This window comes from Podarcis filfolensis, assembly GCF_964270895.1.
Source record: "Podarcis filfolensis genome assembly, chromosome: 5".
NCBI classification, from domain to species: domain Eukaryota; kingdom Metazoa; phylum Chordata; class Lepidosauria; order Squamata; family Lacertidae; genus Podarcis; species Podarcis filfolensis.
In genome coordinates, this window is record NC_139608.1 from 40,994,075 (window position 1) to 41,012,417 (window position 18,343).

The 18,343-nt window shown below is 47.8% G+C and overlaps 2 protein-coding genes across 3 annotated transcripts in view; one reads left to right on the forward strand and one right to left on the reverse strand.

The window, feature by feature from the left end:
* Positions 1 to 5,523, forward strand: part of DNMBP (dynamin binding protein) — a 50,063-nt gene extending 44,540 nt beyond the window's left edge. For both annotated transcript variants that reach the window (XM_083615197.1, XM_083615198.1), the window contains 5 exons: positions 23 to 355; positions 1,190 to 1,372; positions 1,541 to 1,739; positions 2,251 to 2,681; positions 4,365 to 5,523. In XM_083615197.1, coding sequence (XP_083471323.1) covers positions 23 to 355; positions 1,190 to 1,372; positions 1,541 to 1,739; positions 2,251 to 2,681; positions 4,365 to 4,550 — 1,332 coding nt within the window. In that variant the 3' untranslated portion in view covers positions 4,551 to 5,523. The remainder of the gene's footprint in view (positions 1 to 22; positions 356 to 1,189; positions 1,373 to 1,540; positions 1,740 to 2,250; positions 2,682 to 4,364) is intronic.
* A 362-nt stretch (positions 5,524 to 5,885) lies between these two features.
* The window catches only part of ABCC2 (ATP binding cassette subfamily C member 2), a 38,439-nt gene continuing 25,981 nt past the window's right edge, over positions 5,886 to 18,343 (reverse strand). The window contains exons 22-32 of the mRNA XM_083615192.1: positions 17,644 to 17,863; positions 16,875 to 17,029; positions 14,802 to 14,957; positions 13,049 to 13,248; positions 11,768 to 11,894; positions 10,845 to 10,946; positions 10,591 to 10,734; positions 10,082 to 10,240; positions 8,758 to 8,924; positions 8,426 to 8,620; positions 5,886 to 6,798 (exon numbers count right to left, since the gene is read on the reverse strand). Coding sequence (XP_083471318.1) covers positions 6,669 to 6,798; positions 8,426 to 8,620; positions 8,758 to 8,924; positions 10,082 to 10,240; positions 10,591 to 10,734; positions 10,845 to 10,946; positions 11,768 to 11,894; positions 13,049 to 13,248; positions 14,802 to 14,957; positions 16,875 to 17,029; positions 17,644 to 17,863 — 1,755 coding nt within the window. The 3' untranslated portion in view covers positions 5,886 to 6,668. The remainder of the gene's footprint in view (positions 6,799 to 8,425; positions 8,621 to 8,757; positions 8,925 to 10,081; positions 10,241 to 10,590; positions 10,735 to 10,844; positions 10,947 to 11,767; positions 11,895 to 13,048; positions 13,249 to 14,801; positions 14,958 to 16,874; positions 17,030 to 17,643; positions 17,864 to 18,343) is intronic.

Consider the following 18,343-nt stretch of genomic DNA (forward strand, 5'->3'; position numbering starts at 1 on the left):
GGTGTCCTTGTGCCCCTTGCAGAAGGAGCGCACAGAGCGGCTGGTGTTCTCCCCTCTGAATCAGCTGCTGAACATGTTTGCCGGGCCTCACAAACTCGTGCAGAAACGTTTCGACAAGCTCCTGGACTTCCACACATGCACAGAGCGGGCGGAAAGGCTGAAGGACAAGCGGACCTTGGAAGAACTGCAGTCGGCTCGCAACAATTATGAGGCCTTGAACACGCAGCTGCTGGATGAGTTGCCCAAATTCCAGTGCTGCGCCAAGGAGCTCTTCACCAGCTGCCTGCGCGGCTACGCGGAGGCCCACTGTGACTTTGTGCACCTGGCGTTGCAGGAACTGCAGCCTCTGCTTTCCGTAAGTGTGCAAGAGAGGCCAGGACCGTGCAGGCGGCCCATCCTGATTGGAGACTAGCAAGGGTCAGAAGGAAAGAACATATAGGGCTGCCTGATTTGCTGCCCCGTTGCATTTGCTCTATATTTTCAATGAATGCACTCTCCAGTTGGGGGCGGGGGAGAAGAAAAGGCACACACTAGGTCAGCACAGTGCTCTTTAAAAGTTGCCTTCTGTGCTGGGATTTCATATTGGCTGTTGCTTTCTCTCTCTAGTGCCTTTGGACCTTCTATCCTCAAATCCCCTCCGCTAGTCCGATGGTTGTGAGTGACCGTTGTGCCTTAAACAATCTCTGAATTCCCATGAGTTTATTCTTTGCCCCAGGCTGTAAATGCCACTGGGGGAAATGGCAACAGGAAGGCACTATTGAGCAAAGGAAGCTGCCTTTTATACTGAGTCAGACCCATCGGTCCATCTAGCTCAGTATTATCTACGTTGACTGGCAGTGGCCCTCAAGGGTTTTAGGCTGGAGCCCTTCTCAGCGCTACCTGGAGATGTTAGGGATTGAACCTGTGACCCTTTGTATCCAAAGCATGTACTCTGCCCCTGAACTATAGCCCTTCCCTTACAGGCCCTCTGAAATGGAAGGCTCCTTGGGATGAGGATCTTGACACAGGACATAACTCTTGATAATGGGCTCTATTAGTAAGGAAAAGAAGGGACCAGGTCCTGGGTTTCTAGAGCTGTCTCTGGGTCTTCCCTTCCTGGAGCATGGCTTCATAGTGGCCTGTCTCTTGTGCCTAGCTGGGCTCCCCGTTTCCACTGTTCTGACGGCCCTGCCTCCCTCCTCTCTCCTAGCTGCTGCAGGTGGTTGGCAAAGAGGGCAATCTGGTTGCCATCTTCCAGGAAGAGCATAGCCGCGTCCTCCAGCAGCTGCAGGTCTTCACTTTCTTCCCCGAGAGCACCCCCGCTGCCAAAAAGCCCTTTGAGAGGAAAAGCCTGGAGCGCCAGTCAGCACGGAGGCAGCCGCTTCTGGGAATGGTGAGCAACTGTGGGGGCAACGATGGGCGGGGGACTCCTCATTCAACATGGGCACTGTCCTGTGGTGGGCGGCGGCCTTGGCTTGAGGAACCAGGGCCAGGCATAGAGCACTGTGTGTCACTGCATCGCCTTCCCCATCACTGTTTGGTGCTGTCACTTCCCTCGCAGCCCAGCTACATGCTGCAGTCGGACGACCTCCGCGCCGCCTTGTTGTCTCGGTACCCCCCCGACAAGCTCTTCCAGGCTGAGCGCAATGTCAACGCTGCTCAAGAGTTGGACATTTCATTGCTGGAGGGTGACCTGGTGGGGGTGCTTAAGAAGAAGGACCCCATGGGCAGTCAGAACCGCTGGCTCATTGACAATGGAGGTGAGTGGAGGCCTCTCTCAGGCTCCAGGCAAACCGTGAGACACCTCCTGTCCGGAGGGGCTTGTTCTGTATCTATTCTTTAATTTGTGAGGGTTCAACACTCCCACCCAATCTGGCGCTAAGTGCACTTATTTTAATTTCTAAAGGAACCACCTGTTCTTTCCAGATATCAATCAAAGTCACTCTGGTAGAGCTTCAAATTCCTCTTTTAATGACAGCTGCTTATCACTCTCCCTAGTGGCCTCAGGAGCTATATTTACTGCTAAGCAGGCTGCTGAGTCCCTATAGGCCCCAATTCTTTTCCTTTCACATGACTTTAAAAATGCCACAAGTATTTTCCTTTTTATGCGCGCACAGCAGCAGTGCACATTCTCCACCTCCCCAGTTCAGTGTTGGTCCAGTGTCCACAATGATACAGAAATCTGGTGTTGGGAGACACCTGATGCAGCTGTTTCCCAGCGCACTGGCCATGCCCTGTCTGTGCTTCTGATTTCCAACCTTCCCTCTACAGTGACCAAGGGCTTTGTGTACAGCTCCTTCCTGAAGCCATACAACCCACGATGCAGCCACTCAAATGTTTCTGTGGGCAGCCATTCCTCGAGTGAATCCGAGCACAGCGGCTCCTCATCTCGTGGCAGCAGCACGCCAAGCAGCATAGTGAGCAACGCATCTGCGAACAGCCCTCAGAAACCTCCGCAGGACTCTGGCTTCCAAGGGGATTTAATGAGCTCCCTGCAGGCCCTTTCAGAGGTGGATGCTGCTGACCAACCTAAGACAGGTCCTGTAGACTCTGCTCAGCCCCCCCGCGCCATTCCGGCATCCCGCCGATACAGTAACCCCGACCCACGCAATGGGCTTCCGGCCCGGCCCAAGGCCAGGGCGACACCTTCGCTGGAGAATGGCAACTTGAGGCCGAGGACCAGCGAGTCTAAGGGGAACCAGGTGAGTGCATATTTCTGTCTCTGTTAATGGACCATTTCTAATTCGACTGGCTAGCTGGCACAACCAAGGCTTCCTCTGAAATGAGCATACAGTGCTACTTCAGGTTAAGAACTTAATTTGTTCTGGAGGTCCGTTCTTAACCTGAAACTGTTCTTAAGCTGAAGCACCACTTTAGCTAATGGGGCCTCCCGCTGCCATCGCGTGATTTCTGTTCCCATCCTGAAGCAAAGTTCTTAACCCGAGGTACTATTTCTGGGTTAGTGGAGTCTGTAACCTGAAGTGTATGTAACCCGAAATACCACTGTATTGGAAGCCCAGAGTGAGTTCTGTTCCATCTAATTCAATACAGCTAATTCTTGGGACTTTGTATATTCATACTTGTCAGAGCTACCCTAGGTCCCAGCTCACAAAGGACCAACGCTGCTTCGTTGTTAAGTACAAAAGTCTTTATTGAAGTTCAGTTTCACTTCCAAAGCCGCAGCGCGCAGCTCTACGTCTCAACCGTTAGACCGCTGATGCTCCGTCTGAGTCTCCTCCCCCTTGACACCAATTTAAGATTCTAGCCTTGCTCCACCTTTTCCGCTGCTCTTTCCTCCTCTGGGTCCGCCTGCCCGCCGGGGTCTCGCCCCTTCTAGCCTCCTCTGAGGCTGATTCCCCTGAGCCTTCTCCCTCCCTCCGGCGGGCTTTAGGAGCTGGTTCCCCATCGTTAATGAAAGTTAGAATGATGTTGGACTGGAAAGTAAATGGTTACTATTAGCAATGGTTAAGACAAGGAGAATAAGGAAGAATAGTCTAAATTTAAATTAAAATAAGGGAAGATTTGCTGAACAATCGATAAGAATTTGGAATACAGAAAGGGGAGGCATGAGGAAGTTGGGGAAGATAGGATATGAAATTAGGATATGAAATGATACATGTTTTTTGTTCTGTTTTTGTCTTTGTATGTTTATGTTTGTTGTGTTGTGTTTATATGGAAAAATAAAAATATTATAAAAAAAAAAGGAGCTGGTTCCCCATCCGGGTCTCCTGCTGTCCCGCGCGCCTGCACATTTGAACTTGGCGCGCGCGCCCAGCCAGCAGCTTTCCTCCTGACCGTTTCACTGCTGCTGTCACTGCTTCCCCCTTCGGGGGGGCTAGCTGCAACTGACCTCCCTTCCGTTCCTCCACTCTCCGATGGAGGCGTGGTCAGCCCTGACTCCCTCTCTGGAGGAGACGCTGGCCCTGACACATGTGACTCTTCCCCCCCACTACGCTCTGGTGGGGAAACTGGTCCCGATCCTCCACTGCTGTTTTGGGGTTCCCCTCTGGCTCCTTGTTTCTGGTGCGTCCCCCCTGGGACCCCCCTTGCCCTGACCATCGGCGCCCCCTTCTGGGAATCTTCTGATTCGCTGGAGAAGCTCATGGAATCTCTCGGGCCACTGTCATACTCCCCTACGCCGCCCTCGGATTCTTCCCCTTTGCTCTCCAATTCCTCTCTCCCCATTGCTCCTGCTCCTGATTCCCTGACAATACTGTATGGGCTAAGATATTTTCAATTTGACAACAAAATTCCCAAAGCACGTGCTTACATTGTAAAAAAAAGGAGGGGGGACAGCCTGGGACTTGTTCTGTGGGGCTTTGAATGGTGCAGCATGTTTCTTCCTACTTTTCCACTGACATCCTCCCTGCTCTTTCTACTTTGAGGTCTACTATGCTGTTTACACTTTTACGGGACGGAACTCAAATGAACTGAGCGTCACCGCCAATCAGAGACTAAGGATTCTGCAGTTCGAAGACATCACAGGGAACCAGGAGTGGTGGTTGGCAGAGGCACACGGGAAGCGGGGCTACGTGCCGTCCAGCTACATTCGGAAGACTGAGTACACGTGAAGCATGCTTGTCTGGAGTTGCCAGGAACTGCTGCCTTAATCGCTGTTGGAGCCAGGCTGAAGAGGGAGGCCTTGTGCTCTCCATCTGCTTCCCCTATGGTTTCAATTGGATACATTTTGGGGGAGCCAAACCAGGTTTCCCGTGAAGTTGAATGAAGTGCTTCCAGGGGGTTCTGCTGTTTTACCCTAATGAGACTGAACCTCTCTGTGCCTGGTCCTGAGGGGCAGTGCCCCTCGCCTCAAGCATTGCCGTGTGGAGTTTATTCCCCCTTGAAGTAGGTGTTTAGTATCCTTTGACTAACAAGTTTCAGACTAGCGGCCGATTATGCAACTGTGAGGCATCTGGCAAATGGTAACCCAGGGGGCTCAGTGTGCCCTGTCAGATCAGTCTAAGGATCCATCTTACCTGCTTCCCAGTAACCATCCTCACGCTTCTAGGAGCCCACTAGCAGAGCCTGCAGGCAATGGCCCCTCATCTGCCCATTTGTCCCCCAGCAATTGGTATGCAAAAGTCTGCGCTGTCTCTGAACTTAGATGTTCAATTTAGCTATCATGGCATGAAACAGTTGCAAGACTGAAGATCCACTACAGTAGTGGATCTAATACAAAGACAGGTTGCAATTTTGTTTTCCTACAGACTGCAATGTTGTATGCAAGGGTGCTGGAGATTAGCTACTGAAAACGAGAGCGCTTCCTTTCTCTCAGTGTTACTTGGCATTGGCTGTTGCAAAGTGCATAAGGGCTCCTTCACGCAGCTTCAGGTGGGGTCTGGTGGCACACCTTGAATGCCGCTCTGTGTGTGTGTGTGTGTGTGTGTGTGTGTGTGTGTGTGTACATACTGCTAGGACCACCTTGCCCCAAGTCAAGAGTTTTTTTTGGGGGGGGTATTCCTGCTCCAAGTTAAAAGAGCAGAGAATAACAGCTGCATTGTGCCTCCTGAGCTGCTGTTTTGTAAATAAAAACTTTTTCTGACATATCTTGAATGATTCATGCACAGTCCCCCCGTTTGCGTTACCCCTTCTCCTTGTGACAGCAAGCAGCTTGCCTCAACTCGAGCACACAAACACCAAGATTGTCAGGAACAGTCAAATATTATGATGGTCCAGGGATGAATGGTAACGGTACTGGCAAAAATGGGAGATTGACCTATAAAAGTAAGAGCCACTTATGCCTAACTTTCCTTTGTGCCAAGGAAAATCCTTCTGGAATATTGGGAAGGATGGGGACACCCAATAACAAGAAAAGCAAATTTGTATTTTCATACTTTGCCTCTCCAGTGCCTGCTGCATCTTGGGGAAGTTTAGGGCCAGGAACATGCAAGAAACGTTTGCCCCGCTTCAGAAATTATTGTCCGTTTTATTGTATATTAAATACAGCGTAAAATGCCTCAGGAACTTTGGTCAGTAGACAGGATATGAAAACTTTTTTTAAAAACCCCAGTGCACCCCACATTTGAAACACCTTGTGACAGCAAATTTAAAAGAAGGGTACAGAGAGTGGACTGTTTGGGACAAGATTCCCAAATAGTTATTAGTCAGCACCTTTGCAGCACTTCTCCGTGTACTAAGTGTTGTGAAGTTCTAATTTGTCACCTAAATCCTCTCTCCACCCCACCTCCAGATGAAGGTGTGAAACCCCATGCAAGGAGGAGGAAACAAAAGCTGCCGATATCCCCAAAGAAACATGAATCTGGAAGGTGATGCATTTTGGGGGCAGCGGGGCAATAAACGGAACCAGTTGAGACTAAACACCACCGGCTTGTTTTTGCCTACTTCATAGCACGGAGAATTGTATGGGAACTTCTGCGCTGTGTCTTGAAACAAAGGAGGAGTGGTAGAGCTTCCATTGATCTTTTCTATCTTGGAGGGCGATAGTAAAAGTGCACCCCTTCTGCTGCAGAACCATGGTTGGCTTATAGGCAGTGCTTGAGTTCAGGGCCAAGAAAATATCAGGTAGCTGTCTGTGAAGATACAAGCTGGTTGAGTGCAGCGTGCCCAGAAACTGTATGATGATACAATCTGTGCTTCAGGCATAATATCACTGCTGGTACAGACAGTGTTGGCACCCGGTAAAAGTCCAGGGATGCGTGAAGCTGGCCTTGGTCTTGCTGCCCTTGCCTCTACATGGCAGTGTTCTGGCTTCCTACAATTCCAGCATCCTTGGCCATTGCTGCAAAGATGCTTTGCTGTTTAAGCAGATGATCAGGGCTGTCAAACTCCACAATCCTTCCCGCCTGAAGCACCATCACCCTGGAGTGGAGAGAGAGACATTGGAGACTGAGCACAAGCACCCATATCTAGTTGCACACAGCTCCTAGCACCTTCCAGGTTAGCAGTCAGAAACTAAGTGGTGTCAATCTGTATGGCCCCCGCAGCAAAAGAAAAGTTGACACCAGAAACTCTAAAACTGACCCCGCCATCTACATTCCTGAGGAAAAGACGTGGAAACTGCAACAGGGCGGCTCCAGAGGGAGTTTCCGGAATGGAAAAGGGAAAGTGGCCAGAGGGTGGAGGGAAGGATAAGAATCCCTTCAACTGATCTGGGTAAATAATTATTGGCACTGATGGTCAACCTGGCTTGTGTGGTGGGGTTGAACGTATTCCATCCCTTAACGATTCACCACTTCACTTTAAAAAATATGGGAGTCACTGAGCTAATAATGCATCCAATATTTTATACAGCAATTTCTGTGTCCAATTGCTCACCCTGAAAGGTCATCATCCTATCACAGGAACTTTTGTTTTGCTGAGTTGAGTGGGAAGCGCAGGCTCAACCATTGTCCTAAAAGGTTGGGCTGATGGAGCCATTGCAGCTCCAAAGGCTTCTCTGTTTTGTTATATTCTCCTTTGGAAGTATTGGTTACTGTAAAGCAGATTTAATGAGGTCATCGCTTTCCTTCCAGATCTGCTTTGTAGCAACTTACAGCCCAGTCTTGGATGCCAAATGTTGTTAAAAGGTTTCTAGAAATCCATTGTTCTTCTTGTTGTTTATGTGCTTGCAGCTAAAAGCCAACCTGAGAAGGGATTTGCTTTCCCAGGAAAAAATTGAACTGCACAGCATTTACTGTGCTTTTCAAGCATTTGTTTAATGCAGGCTTAGGAAAACAACAGGCTTATTTTCTAAAGTTTTATTTCACTGCGCTGCATGCTGAGTTATTTCTCTTGTTTGACTATCAAAGAAAACCATTTGTATGCAGTAGGCCTCTAAATACAAGTTGCTGGAAACCACGGTTGGAGAGAGAGCTGTCAGGCTGAGATCATGCTTATGGGTTGTGGGCCAACAGGCACCTGGTCGGCCACTGTGAGAACAGGATGCTGGACTAGGTGGGCCTTTGGCCTCATCCAGCAGATTCTTCCTATCCTCACTAACCATTCTGAAAGCCTTTCACTGATGGACATCAAATATTGGCTTTCTTCAGGATTGTGTGTCAACGTATGTACGGATATTTAGTACAGGCCACAAACTATCTGGATTTAGATTTCCAAATGTGTTGTCAGTTCTAGGAGCATCCAGTGGAAGTTTTAGTGGGATGATTACTGAATGACAGTTTACTCCATGCAATTCCACTGTTGCTGTAGGTCAGTGTTTCCCAAACCTGGGTCTCCAGCTGTTTTCGGACTACAACTCCCATAATCCCTGACCACTGGTCCTGGTAGCTAGGAATGATGGGAATTGTAGTCCAAAAACAACTAGAGACCCAAAAGTTTGGGAAACAAGTGCTGTAGGCGCTTCAACCATTGTGGGCCGAGGGAACCTTTGCTGCTTTTTTCATGAGACCATGAAGCCCTGAACCATTACAGCTGTGTATGATGAGAGAACGCCACTCCAAATCACGCCAGATTTCACATAGCATGCCCACAACCCCACAAATTGTACCTGTGGCTGTCCATAATGGTGTGCAACCGATGGGCAATGGTGAGCACAGTGCAGTCTGCAAACTCGCTCCGGATTGTCTCTTGGATTAGGTAGTCAGTCTCCATATCCACAGCTGCCGTGGCCTCATCCAGAATCAGGATTTTGGATTTCCGGAGGAGGGCCCGTGCCAGACAGACAAGTTGCCTTTGCCCCACACTGTGGAAACAAGATCAGTCCATCACTAGCTAAATGGATGCAGCTGCCTGCAAGGGGCTAGGGACCAGCTCTTCCAACAGTCTCCCAACTCTTAGGGTGGGAGTACCGCACAGCAGCCCGTATTACCCTTCCTATACCTCAGGTTGTCTCCTGCTTCGCTCACTAGATGCGACAGTCCTTCAGGCAGGCTGTGTACATAAGACTTCAAGTGTGCCAGCTCCAGAGCATGCCAGACTTCTTCATCCGAGTGCTGGTCAAATGGGTCCAGGTTCATGCGCAAGCTCCCCGAGAAAAGAACAGGATCCTGTAGGTGCAGGCACGAGAGGCTTAAGGCAGGTACGACTGGAAGCAGCAGAATGGCTAGGCTGAACCAAAGTGGTGCTCTTCCTTTCAGCCACACCCAAGTGCTGAACAGGGAGCTACAGTATGGACAGGGTGAAGTAGGCAAGGTTCTTCACCATCCCATCTCTGGGATCCAAAAGCTACGGTTTAAGCCAGCATGGATGGTCTTCCACTAGGGATGATCTTGGTCTGCAGCCATATATGCTTTGGGGGTGTAGAACATTCACGATGGGCCCTGCAAATTACCCCCTTCTAATTCATGCCCCCTTGTTCCACTGCGTTACAAAACAGGAGGTGGTATTTGCCATCTCATCAATATAGGAGTGGAGGACACAGATCTAATAAGGCCTGCTAGACCGTTTTGTCCAAACCATGTGCACCTGATGTCATATATGACCTCAGCTGAGGGGCAAGTAAAGACGGACTGGGTCAAAAAGTGGTTTGCAGTGCATGGCACTTTGAAGCCCTAATTATCACCAGCTTCTTAAAGGTAAAGGGACCCCTGAACATTAGGTCCAATCGTGACTGACTCTGGGGTTGCAGCGCTCATCTCGCTTTATTGGCCGAGGGAGCGTACAGCTTTCGGGTCATGTGGCCAGCATGACTAAGCTGCTTCTGGCGAACCAGAGCAGTGCATGGAAATGCCCTTTACCTTCCTGCTGGAGTGGTACCTATTTATCTACTTGCACTTTTATGTGCTTTCAAACTGCTAGGTTGGCAGGAGCAGGGACCGAGCAACAGGAGCTCACCCCGTCACGGGGATTTGAACCACCGACCTTCTGATCAGCAAGTCCAAGTCTCTGTGGTTTATCCCGCAGCGCCACCCGTGTCCCCATCTGCTGCTTAGGGGGCTGTAAAAGATTACTGAGGGTTTTAAAGCACCACGCACAGCATGTGGGCAAAAACTGGCCACCTGATGTTGTCCATGTGATATTCTCCACCCGTCAGCCAGAGTGGGGAATAACAGCATGGGAAGCCCTCCACCACGGGAATCAGCAGCATCAATGCAATAAGGGAGGACACCCCACACAGAACTTGATATCGGTATTCCACTCCCTTCCTCCAAGCATCCAAAGCCTGGCCTCAGCTCCTTCAAGCCAGGTTTACTGGGCGTCTCACCTGTGGGATGATGGTGATGTTCCGGCGCAGATCATGAAGTCCAAGCGTTGCTATGTCCAGCCCATCAATCAGGATTTTGCCTCCAGCTGCCTCCAGGATGCGAAAGAGGCAGTTGGTGAGCGAGGATTTCCCAGCCCCGGTTCGGCCCACGACACCAACCTGAAGCAAGAGCATCTCAAGGGTTAGATAAACCAAATCGCTTTTATTTCTCAGTTATCCTTTCCTGGTTCATTCATCCAACTAGACAGGATGTTGCATCTCTGCTCCGGTTCCTGTTGGACAGGTCTGTGCTGGTTCTGAACTTTGAGCTAAGAGAATTATTCTTGGAAGCTGAGCAACCTAGAGGTTTTCAGGTCCATGGGATGCAGGCTCAGCAAATAAAGGACAGTATCTGCTATGTTGTAAATAAGAGCTTTCCCCCACATGTGACTCCTTTTTTCTCCCAATGTGTGCTTCCTCCCCTTCTCAGCAGCCTCAACCAGCTGTTTACCTTCCCCCCAGTGCCTCACCTTCTCTCTGCTCTGGATCTCACACTTGATCCCATCGAGAACCAGCTCCAGCCCAGGCCGATACCGCACTTGATAGTCTATAAATCTTATCTCTCCATTGTTGGGCCAGCCAGAAGGTGGTCTCTGGGCTGTTACCCATGGTGCCTGCAGGAGAAAGAATGGGCATCACACAAGATATGTTTGAATCATTGGGACCTCTCCTGCAGCACAGCAATCTTGCAAACCCCATCCCACATCGCCACAGCTCCCCATACCTCATTTTCCACATGTGTGTATTCATGCACTCTCTCCACAGCCACAATGTTGGTCTCCAGCTCTGAAGTCATCCGCACCAGCCAGTTCAATGTTTGGGTGATCTGCATGGCAGTGGAACTATCATTAAAACCACCCTGGTCCTCCAGCCCTTCCCCTTCCCTGCCCCATACTTAAGAGAGCCCATTGCATCCCATTTGGCCACATCTACAGACACAAGGAAGAAAGGCACAGGAGCATGTCTTCTTATGAGAATCCCTTTTTAAAGGCAGAGTGGCCTTCTCTCACACTCCCATCATCATTACTACTATTTATTAATTAAATTGATATCCTGCCCTTCCTACTGAAGGAACCCAGGGCAGCAAACACACAAGTGATAATTAAAAACATCTAAAAACAAATTCCAATACAGATGCAGACTGGGAAAGGTCTCTATTGAAAGACTTAGTTGAAAGAGATAGGCAACAGAGATGGTGCCTGTCAAATATTTAACAGGAGAAAATTCCAAAGCGTAGTTGTCATAACAAGAAAGGCTGGGTTCCTATATTGTGTGGAATAGACCTGATAAGACGCCATCTGCAAGAGGCTCTCACCTGCGAAGTGCAGTGATCACTGATGGGGTACATAAAGGGTGAGATTGTATTTTAGGTATCCTGATCCCAATCTGTCTATACCAGCACCTTGAACTTAACCTGGCACCTTGCTATGTAGTGAGTAGCTCTTGGGCTTCATGACAATAGGTTCTCCCTAACTCCATCTCTAATCCACTTTATTTTCAACACCTGATGGTTTATGAAAACAGGTAAAAAATAAATTGCAAGAAAACCCCCAAATTAGGCATTGGATCCCTAGCTTGTGTATCAATGCGCCTTACAAAGTCCCAGTATAGCCATTATTCTGGCTGCTTTTGGCCTCAGTCACTTACATTGAGAGCTGAGGAGACAGAGAGTCCCACAATGCCACTGTCCAAAGTATCCTTAGCAAAGACTGCCAGTAGCGCTGCAAAGAAAACCACCAGGTTCCCCACAAATTCTAGGCGCACAGCCAGCCACCTGTAAGGAGGAACAAATGCGTAAGGGAAAGGTAAGTGCTCCATCAGTACCGCAACCTGCAGCATCTCAAATCCAGCCACTGCCATTGAGCAGAAGAGGCGTTCCTGCTTTCACTTCAGAGTCACATTTTAATACTTGGCTTCTGGCAGTGATGCCTAAGCACAGCCTCCTGATCTCCCAAATGCTCAGCCTGTACCAGCCCACTTAGAGTCATGTGAGAAAGGAAGGCATGTTACTTTGAAGTAACCTGGATAAGCTGCACACCTAGAGAGTCTCCACCAGGCCAACAGAAAACTGTACAGTGCTTTGCTTTAGGCTTTGTAAAGTGAAGGTAAAGGGACCCCTGACCATTAGGTCCAGTCGTGACCAACTCTGGGGTTGTGGCTCTCATCTCGCTTTATTGGCCGAGGGAGCCGGCGTACAGCTTCCGGGTCATGTGGCCAGCATGACTAAGCCGCTTCTGGCGAACCAGAGCAGTGCACGGAAAACGCTGTTTACCTTCCCGCCGAAGCGGTACCTATTTATCTACTTTCACTTTGATGTGCTTTCGAACTGCTAGGTTGACAGGAGCAGGGACCGAGCAACGGGAGCTCACCCCATCACGGGGATTCAAACTGCCGACCTTCTGATTGGCAAGTCCTAGGCTCGGTGGTTTAACCCACAGCGCCACCCGCGTCCCTTTTAGGCTTTGTAGTAACACCCAAACTAAAAAAGTGCACCTGCTGGTGTTGTCTGAGGACTGGTGGTCCCTTTTTGAGGACTGGGGGCACCTTTTCAGTTTGGGGGCCACATTCCCCTCTGGGCAAAGTTGCAAGGGCCATGTGCTAGTGGTGCACAGGGGCAGAGGCAAAGGTGGCCAGAACTATGGGTGTAAAATTTACCTTTGTACGGCAGGCTAGTATCTACACACACTCCTACACCCCAACACCCATCCTCCATCCAGAGAACCAAAGGCACGGCCAGAGTTCAAGGACACATTCCAGCCTGGCAAAAACCATTCAGGGTCTGAAATGGAGCGAGGGAGGCGTGTGGCCTGGGGAGAGGTCTTAGGCACAGAAAGAGAGTCCCAAAGGGCTGGATTTGGCCCCACAGCCTGAAGTTCCCAACTCCCTGATTTAGAGAATAGGCCAAAACCTTCCACATCACAGCCTCACCTGTTGGAAACGATCCAAGAGTACACAGACTTCTGGTTGATGTCCACAAGCTCCTCGTTGTGTTTCAGGAAGCGTTCCTGGTGCCCGTAGGCCCGGATGACAGAGAGGCCCGACACTGTTTCGCTGAAGTGGGAATAGATGGGAGACCGAGTGACTGAGTCCAAACGCCGCAGCTGGCGGGAGGTGGCCACATAGAACCGCTAGGAGGAGAGAGATGCACTAGTGATAGCCACAAGGAAAGCAGAGACCTCCCAGCCTTACCATTATCCCTCACTCCTAAAACCATTGCTTGCAGCAGACCCTCCAAGTGTCCCTATTTTCCAGGGTCAGTCCTGTATTTACAGAAGCCATCCCATTCTGATTTGATTCCAGAATGTCCCACTTTTCCTTAGGACGTCCCTATTTTCAGAGAAATGTTGGAGGGTATGGTATGCAACCCATCCCTGAGCCAAGGAGATAAAGTAACTATATAACCTTTAGAAGACATCTGAAGGTAGCCCTGTATAGGGAAGTTTTTTTACTGTTTATTTTTTTTACTGTTTTTTAAAATGTTGGAAGCAACATATGGGCAATCTAGTCAGATGGGCAGGGTATATATAAAATAATAATAAAAATTATTATTACTATTACTTTTGAATAGGATGTCCCTATTTCCATTGGATAAATGTTGGCAGGTATGTTGCAGCTGTTAGTTCATATTTTGCCAATGGGAGAACAGGACTATGCCATTCTACAGTTTCAGAGGTGTTTGGTGAGTCTGCCTTCTGAGAGGAAATGCTAAATCAATTCTGGGGCTCAAGTTTTGCTTTATTATACCCAAGCATCAGTTTTCCAATGGTGTTAGCCATAATCTGTTGTTCACTAGTAAGCCCATGCCAGGAGAGCTTTAGAAAGGTTTGATGGAGTCACCGTTTCTGGTGTGCTTTAAGAACATGGATTTCGGAGGGCTGGCATCTGCAGTGACTTACAGCGCCTGTTTGTAAGCACATTAAATGCAAAGAAGCCTGTTTGGGAAATGAAACCTATCTGATGGTATTACATTGGCAGTTTTACATCATTCAAAAATAATTAATACAGGAAGGAAGTCAACATAGCAGCTATGGAAATTGTTCCATCAGTGAAAGTATTTTGGCTTGCCAGACAAAATGTCCCCCTCTCCTCCTCTGTGTGCTATTCTGGGGGTTCTCCTGATCCCAACAGAGCCAGTTTTGGGCAGAGGAGAGAGGCAAAAGTCCCATTGCACTAGTGGAAGTCCTTGCATAGGGTTCTACTAGTGGGACTCATTAGTTGAATCCTGCCCACAGTTGGGTATTTTAGAAGGAAGAGGTAAGCAGCTCCTATGAAACAAGAAGCAGTTTAAAGAAAACAGTTTGCACTGCTGCAAGCTGAAAGGTGTGTTCTATTCTGCACTTGGTCTTGTGGTCTTTCTCTTCTTTCAGCTGGCAAGAGCATAGCTCCTTCCAGTCACTGACATTCTGGATAGCAATATAGTTCTGCTCTAATGTTGAGGATTTTAATCCTCTGCACTTTCCTGGTCATCACAGAACTAAGGGTTTGACCAAGTCTCTCTCAGAGGAGACCCACTGAAATTAATGAACCCAAGTTAGTAATGTCCATTAACTTCAGTGGTAATGAACAGCAAAGCAGGTAGGTATTGGAGCTGAAGCCCCAGGGCTCAAGCAACAGTTCTGAATGGATGCAACTTGGCAATAAAAGGAATGTCCGCTTCCAAAGAGGCTGGGCCCCAACTCACCTGAAGAAAGTAGTATATGATACCCAGAGGCAGCATGACAATTGCAAAATAAGGTGTGGCCAGACAGATTATAAACAGAGTGCTGAAAATCCCCAACAAGCAGTTAATCCAGGAGCGGAATGACATGGGAATGCTCTCATCCACAGTGAAAATGTCCTGCAGGGGGCAGAGAGGAGGGAGTTGACAAAAGAAATGAGAGTTGGTAGCATCAAGCTGTACAACCTAGATTCATGAGTGGCCAGATATGAACGAGAGTGGTTCAAAACTGAGCTGGAAACAAAGGTTTCACTTTTAGGTCTATCACTCTCACTTACACTCTCACTCTGCCATTATTATTATTATTATTATTATTATTATTATTATTATTATTTCACACAATCACTTTATGCAATGCTCACACACAGTTTTTATGTTTTAATAGTCTTTTATGATCTGTATTATATTTTATATGTTTCACTTCTATAAACTGCTTGGGTGTTCCCTGAATGTAGAGTGCTTTACAAATTCTGAGATGGGGGGGGGGGGCATGAAATGCCAAAGTTCTTCTAACTTCATTCAACCAGTGCCCTTTTCTACTATTATGAACTTACTCAGGTTTTCTCATTTGAATTCTCTCTCCTTAACTTTAAACATTTTTCTCATTATTCTCCCTAACCTACAAACTGGTTTTGTTGTTTGAAAGTTCCGTTGGTACAACCATAGACACGCACCACACCTTTTCTTCGCATTATGAGCTTTCTGCACCCATTTCATACATCTCAATGTATAAGATAATGGAGACCTCTGTGTGCACCGTTAGACACTCAGGGCTGATCAGTGAATCGCATTCTCTGCTCAAGGGAGGACTGGTGGTAGGAAACTCCCCAAGTGGAGCAAGGCACACAGGAATGGAGGTGGTGGAGGATGTAAATTGCAGCTGGATCGGGTCTAAATTCTTCTAAGAAATTATGCTTTTTTTCTTTTCCTTTTTTAGTTTTTTAGTTTTACTTTTCAAATTTATACATTTCATTAGTTCTCCAATCAATTTAACATTTCAAAATTTGACTTCTTTCCCCCTCTTTCTGCGGTTCCTTAAATTTATTTTTTAATATATTCTGAATATCCAAATTCATTTAACTTGCTCATTTAATCATCTACTGTAAGTATATACTCTTATAAAACTGCAGGTTATTACAATAATCCTGCTAATGTTTTTATCTGTTTACAATTTATCTGTAAAGATTAAATATTATGCTTTTAAAGTATTTTTGTTATTTATATCAGTATAAATAGTTCTTTACATACGTAAGTCTCCAGAAAGGTTCTTGCACAGAACTTTACAATCTAAATTGATAATGGAAAAATCTACAGGGGCTAGCAGGGGGGGGAGAGATTATTTTCCCATTATCTTGGTCCCACTGATTAAAAAGAAACTTTTTTTAAAAAACCACCCAATTTACTGAAAGCTGGCGGACATGTGTCATGGCTGGTGATGGGAAACAGACCAAAGTTACACAAATTATAGCCCAGGGAAACCTAACCATGAAAGGCACCCATCTTTTCTCTGCCTGTTAACTTCTCCATGTTTACATGATTTCAGCTTGAATCCCCCAACCCCAAACTTTTTGGTTAGCTTAAACCAGGACTGCAATGCTTAGGGTGCAATGCTGCTATAACAAGGGCAACTGGCAAAAGTGTCTAGAAACTACTTCTGCTGCTGCACCTTGAAGGTATGGTCCAAACCAAGGGTGGTGCCAATCTGGTGCCCTCCATATGTTGCTCCCATCATCCCTCACCATTGACTGTGTTGCCTGGGGCTGATGGGAGCTGAGAGTCCAGCAACACCTCCAAACGGTTATACATCTGCAGTGAGTTCATGTGCAGTTGTGCAAGGAAGGCTGGAAGCTAAGCCTGCTAGGATCCCACAAGAATCTCAAAGCAGCTCTTCATGCATCATCAGCATAGGTGCCCCCATTCCCAACACACTCTCAGCAAGTTATAGCTTGAGGCACTTGCCAATTCCTCCTGGCCCAGTTAAAAACTTCGGAAACTACTTTTGAGTCTCTGCAAGCCTCGCGGAGCGTGAGCTCATACCTTGGCAAACCTGTTCACGATGCGGCCTGTTGGCGTTGTGTCAAAGAAGCTCATGGGCACACGCAGGATGTTGGACAGCAGCCGCTCGTGTAGGACCCGGGAGGCCCGGACAGCACCGTGGGCAGCAAGAAGGGCTGAAGTCAGCAGGAATAGAGCTAGAACAAAGACATCCATTGGTAAGGACCTGATGCATAGGGAGATACTGGCATCAACAGCCTTAGGCCATATGGTACTAGAGGACAAGGATAGGAACCTGTGGCCCTCCAGGTGCTTTTCCTGACAACAGCTTCCATCATTCTAGATCATTGGTTATGTTGGATAGGGCTGGTGGGACATGACATTCTGTTCCATGACATCTGGAAGACCACAGGTTGTCCATCTCTGATCTAGAATTATGGTGCAGTTCCATCCGCCTTGGTGTTGTGCCCTGATGATATCACCTCTATAGACCTCTAGTGGTGCCCTCTGCAAAATGCCACCCTGGATAGCTGCCCATGTGTTCCCAGTAATGAGTCTATTGCTTTCAGCTGTGGGTCCGAATTTCGCAGGTCTTTGTTGGACCTTGAAAACTGCTACCAGCTCAAGAACAGAGCTTCCTGCACTCAAGTGCAAGCCGTGTCAGATGTTTTGCTTCTGAAAAACGTTCAAAAACCGGAGCACTTCTGGGTTTTTGGTGTTTGGGAGCCCATTTGTTTGTCAACTAACAGGGCACAGGGCAGTTCCTGGCCACTCTACATTTCTCGAGTGGTTCTGTTTTTCAGAGACTTACACTGGCCAGCACCCAATGCCCCATAGATTCCAATACGCAGGTCACGTTGAGAAGCTGGGTAGGTCTGGTTCGCGTACTTTGCAGCATCATTTGTCCACTCACTAAGCCACAGGTTGGAGCCAATCGTGGCTACAGCTTGCCCTATGTAGGCAAGCAAGACCATTGTTGACAGGCACCAGCCAACAGCACGGAGGTATTGCAGATACATGCTGAACTTCACCTACAAGGCAGAGGGTTGTTATCAGACACAGTGTGCAGTAGTGCATGATCATTGCGCGCACTCTGAAATAGCAGCCCTTGAAAACCTCTTACATTCCAGCATATGCTATGGCATATGACTCAGTTAACCAGAAAATAAGCAGGAACAGTCCAGTAGTCAGTATATAAGGACAGAAAGACTGAACTGTTCCTTGGAGGGGCAGGGCGCAATAATGGACACTGCAAAGGCTCTTAAAATTGAGCGGCAGGTTAACAGGAAAGAAAGAATTTAATAAAACCCAAAATAGAGGGCATTATTGTATTCTCATTTTTTATTTTTCTGTTTGAACCACTCAGGGATCTTCAGATGAAGGGTAGTGTACAAATTAATTGATTGATTGATTAATTAATTAAAACAGCATTACTACACCTTTTCCTTTGGGGTAATGGAATGAGGAGTCCTTCAACTAACCTCCTGCAAGGAGGTCATTCTCTGTTCCCC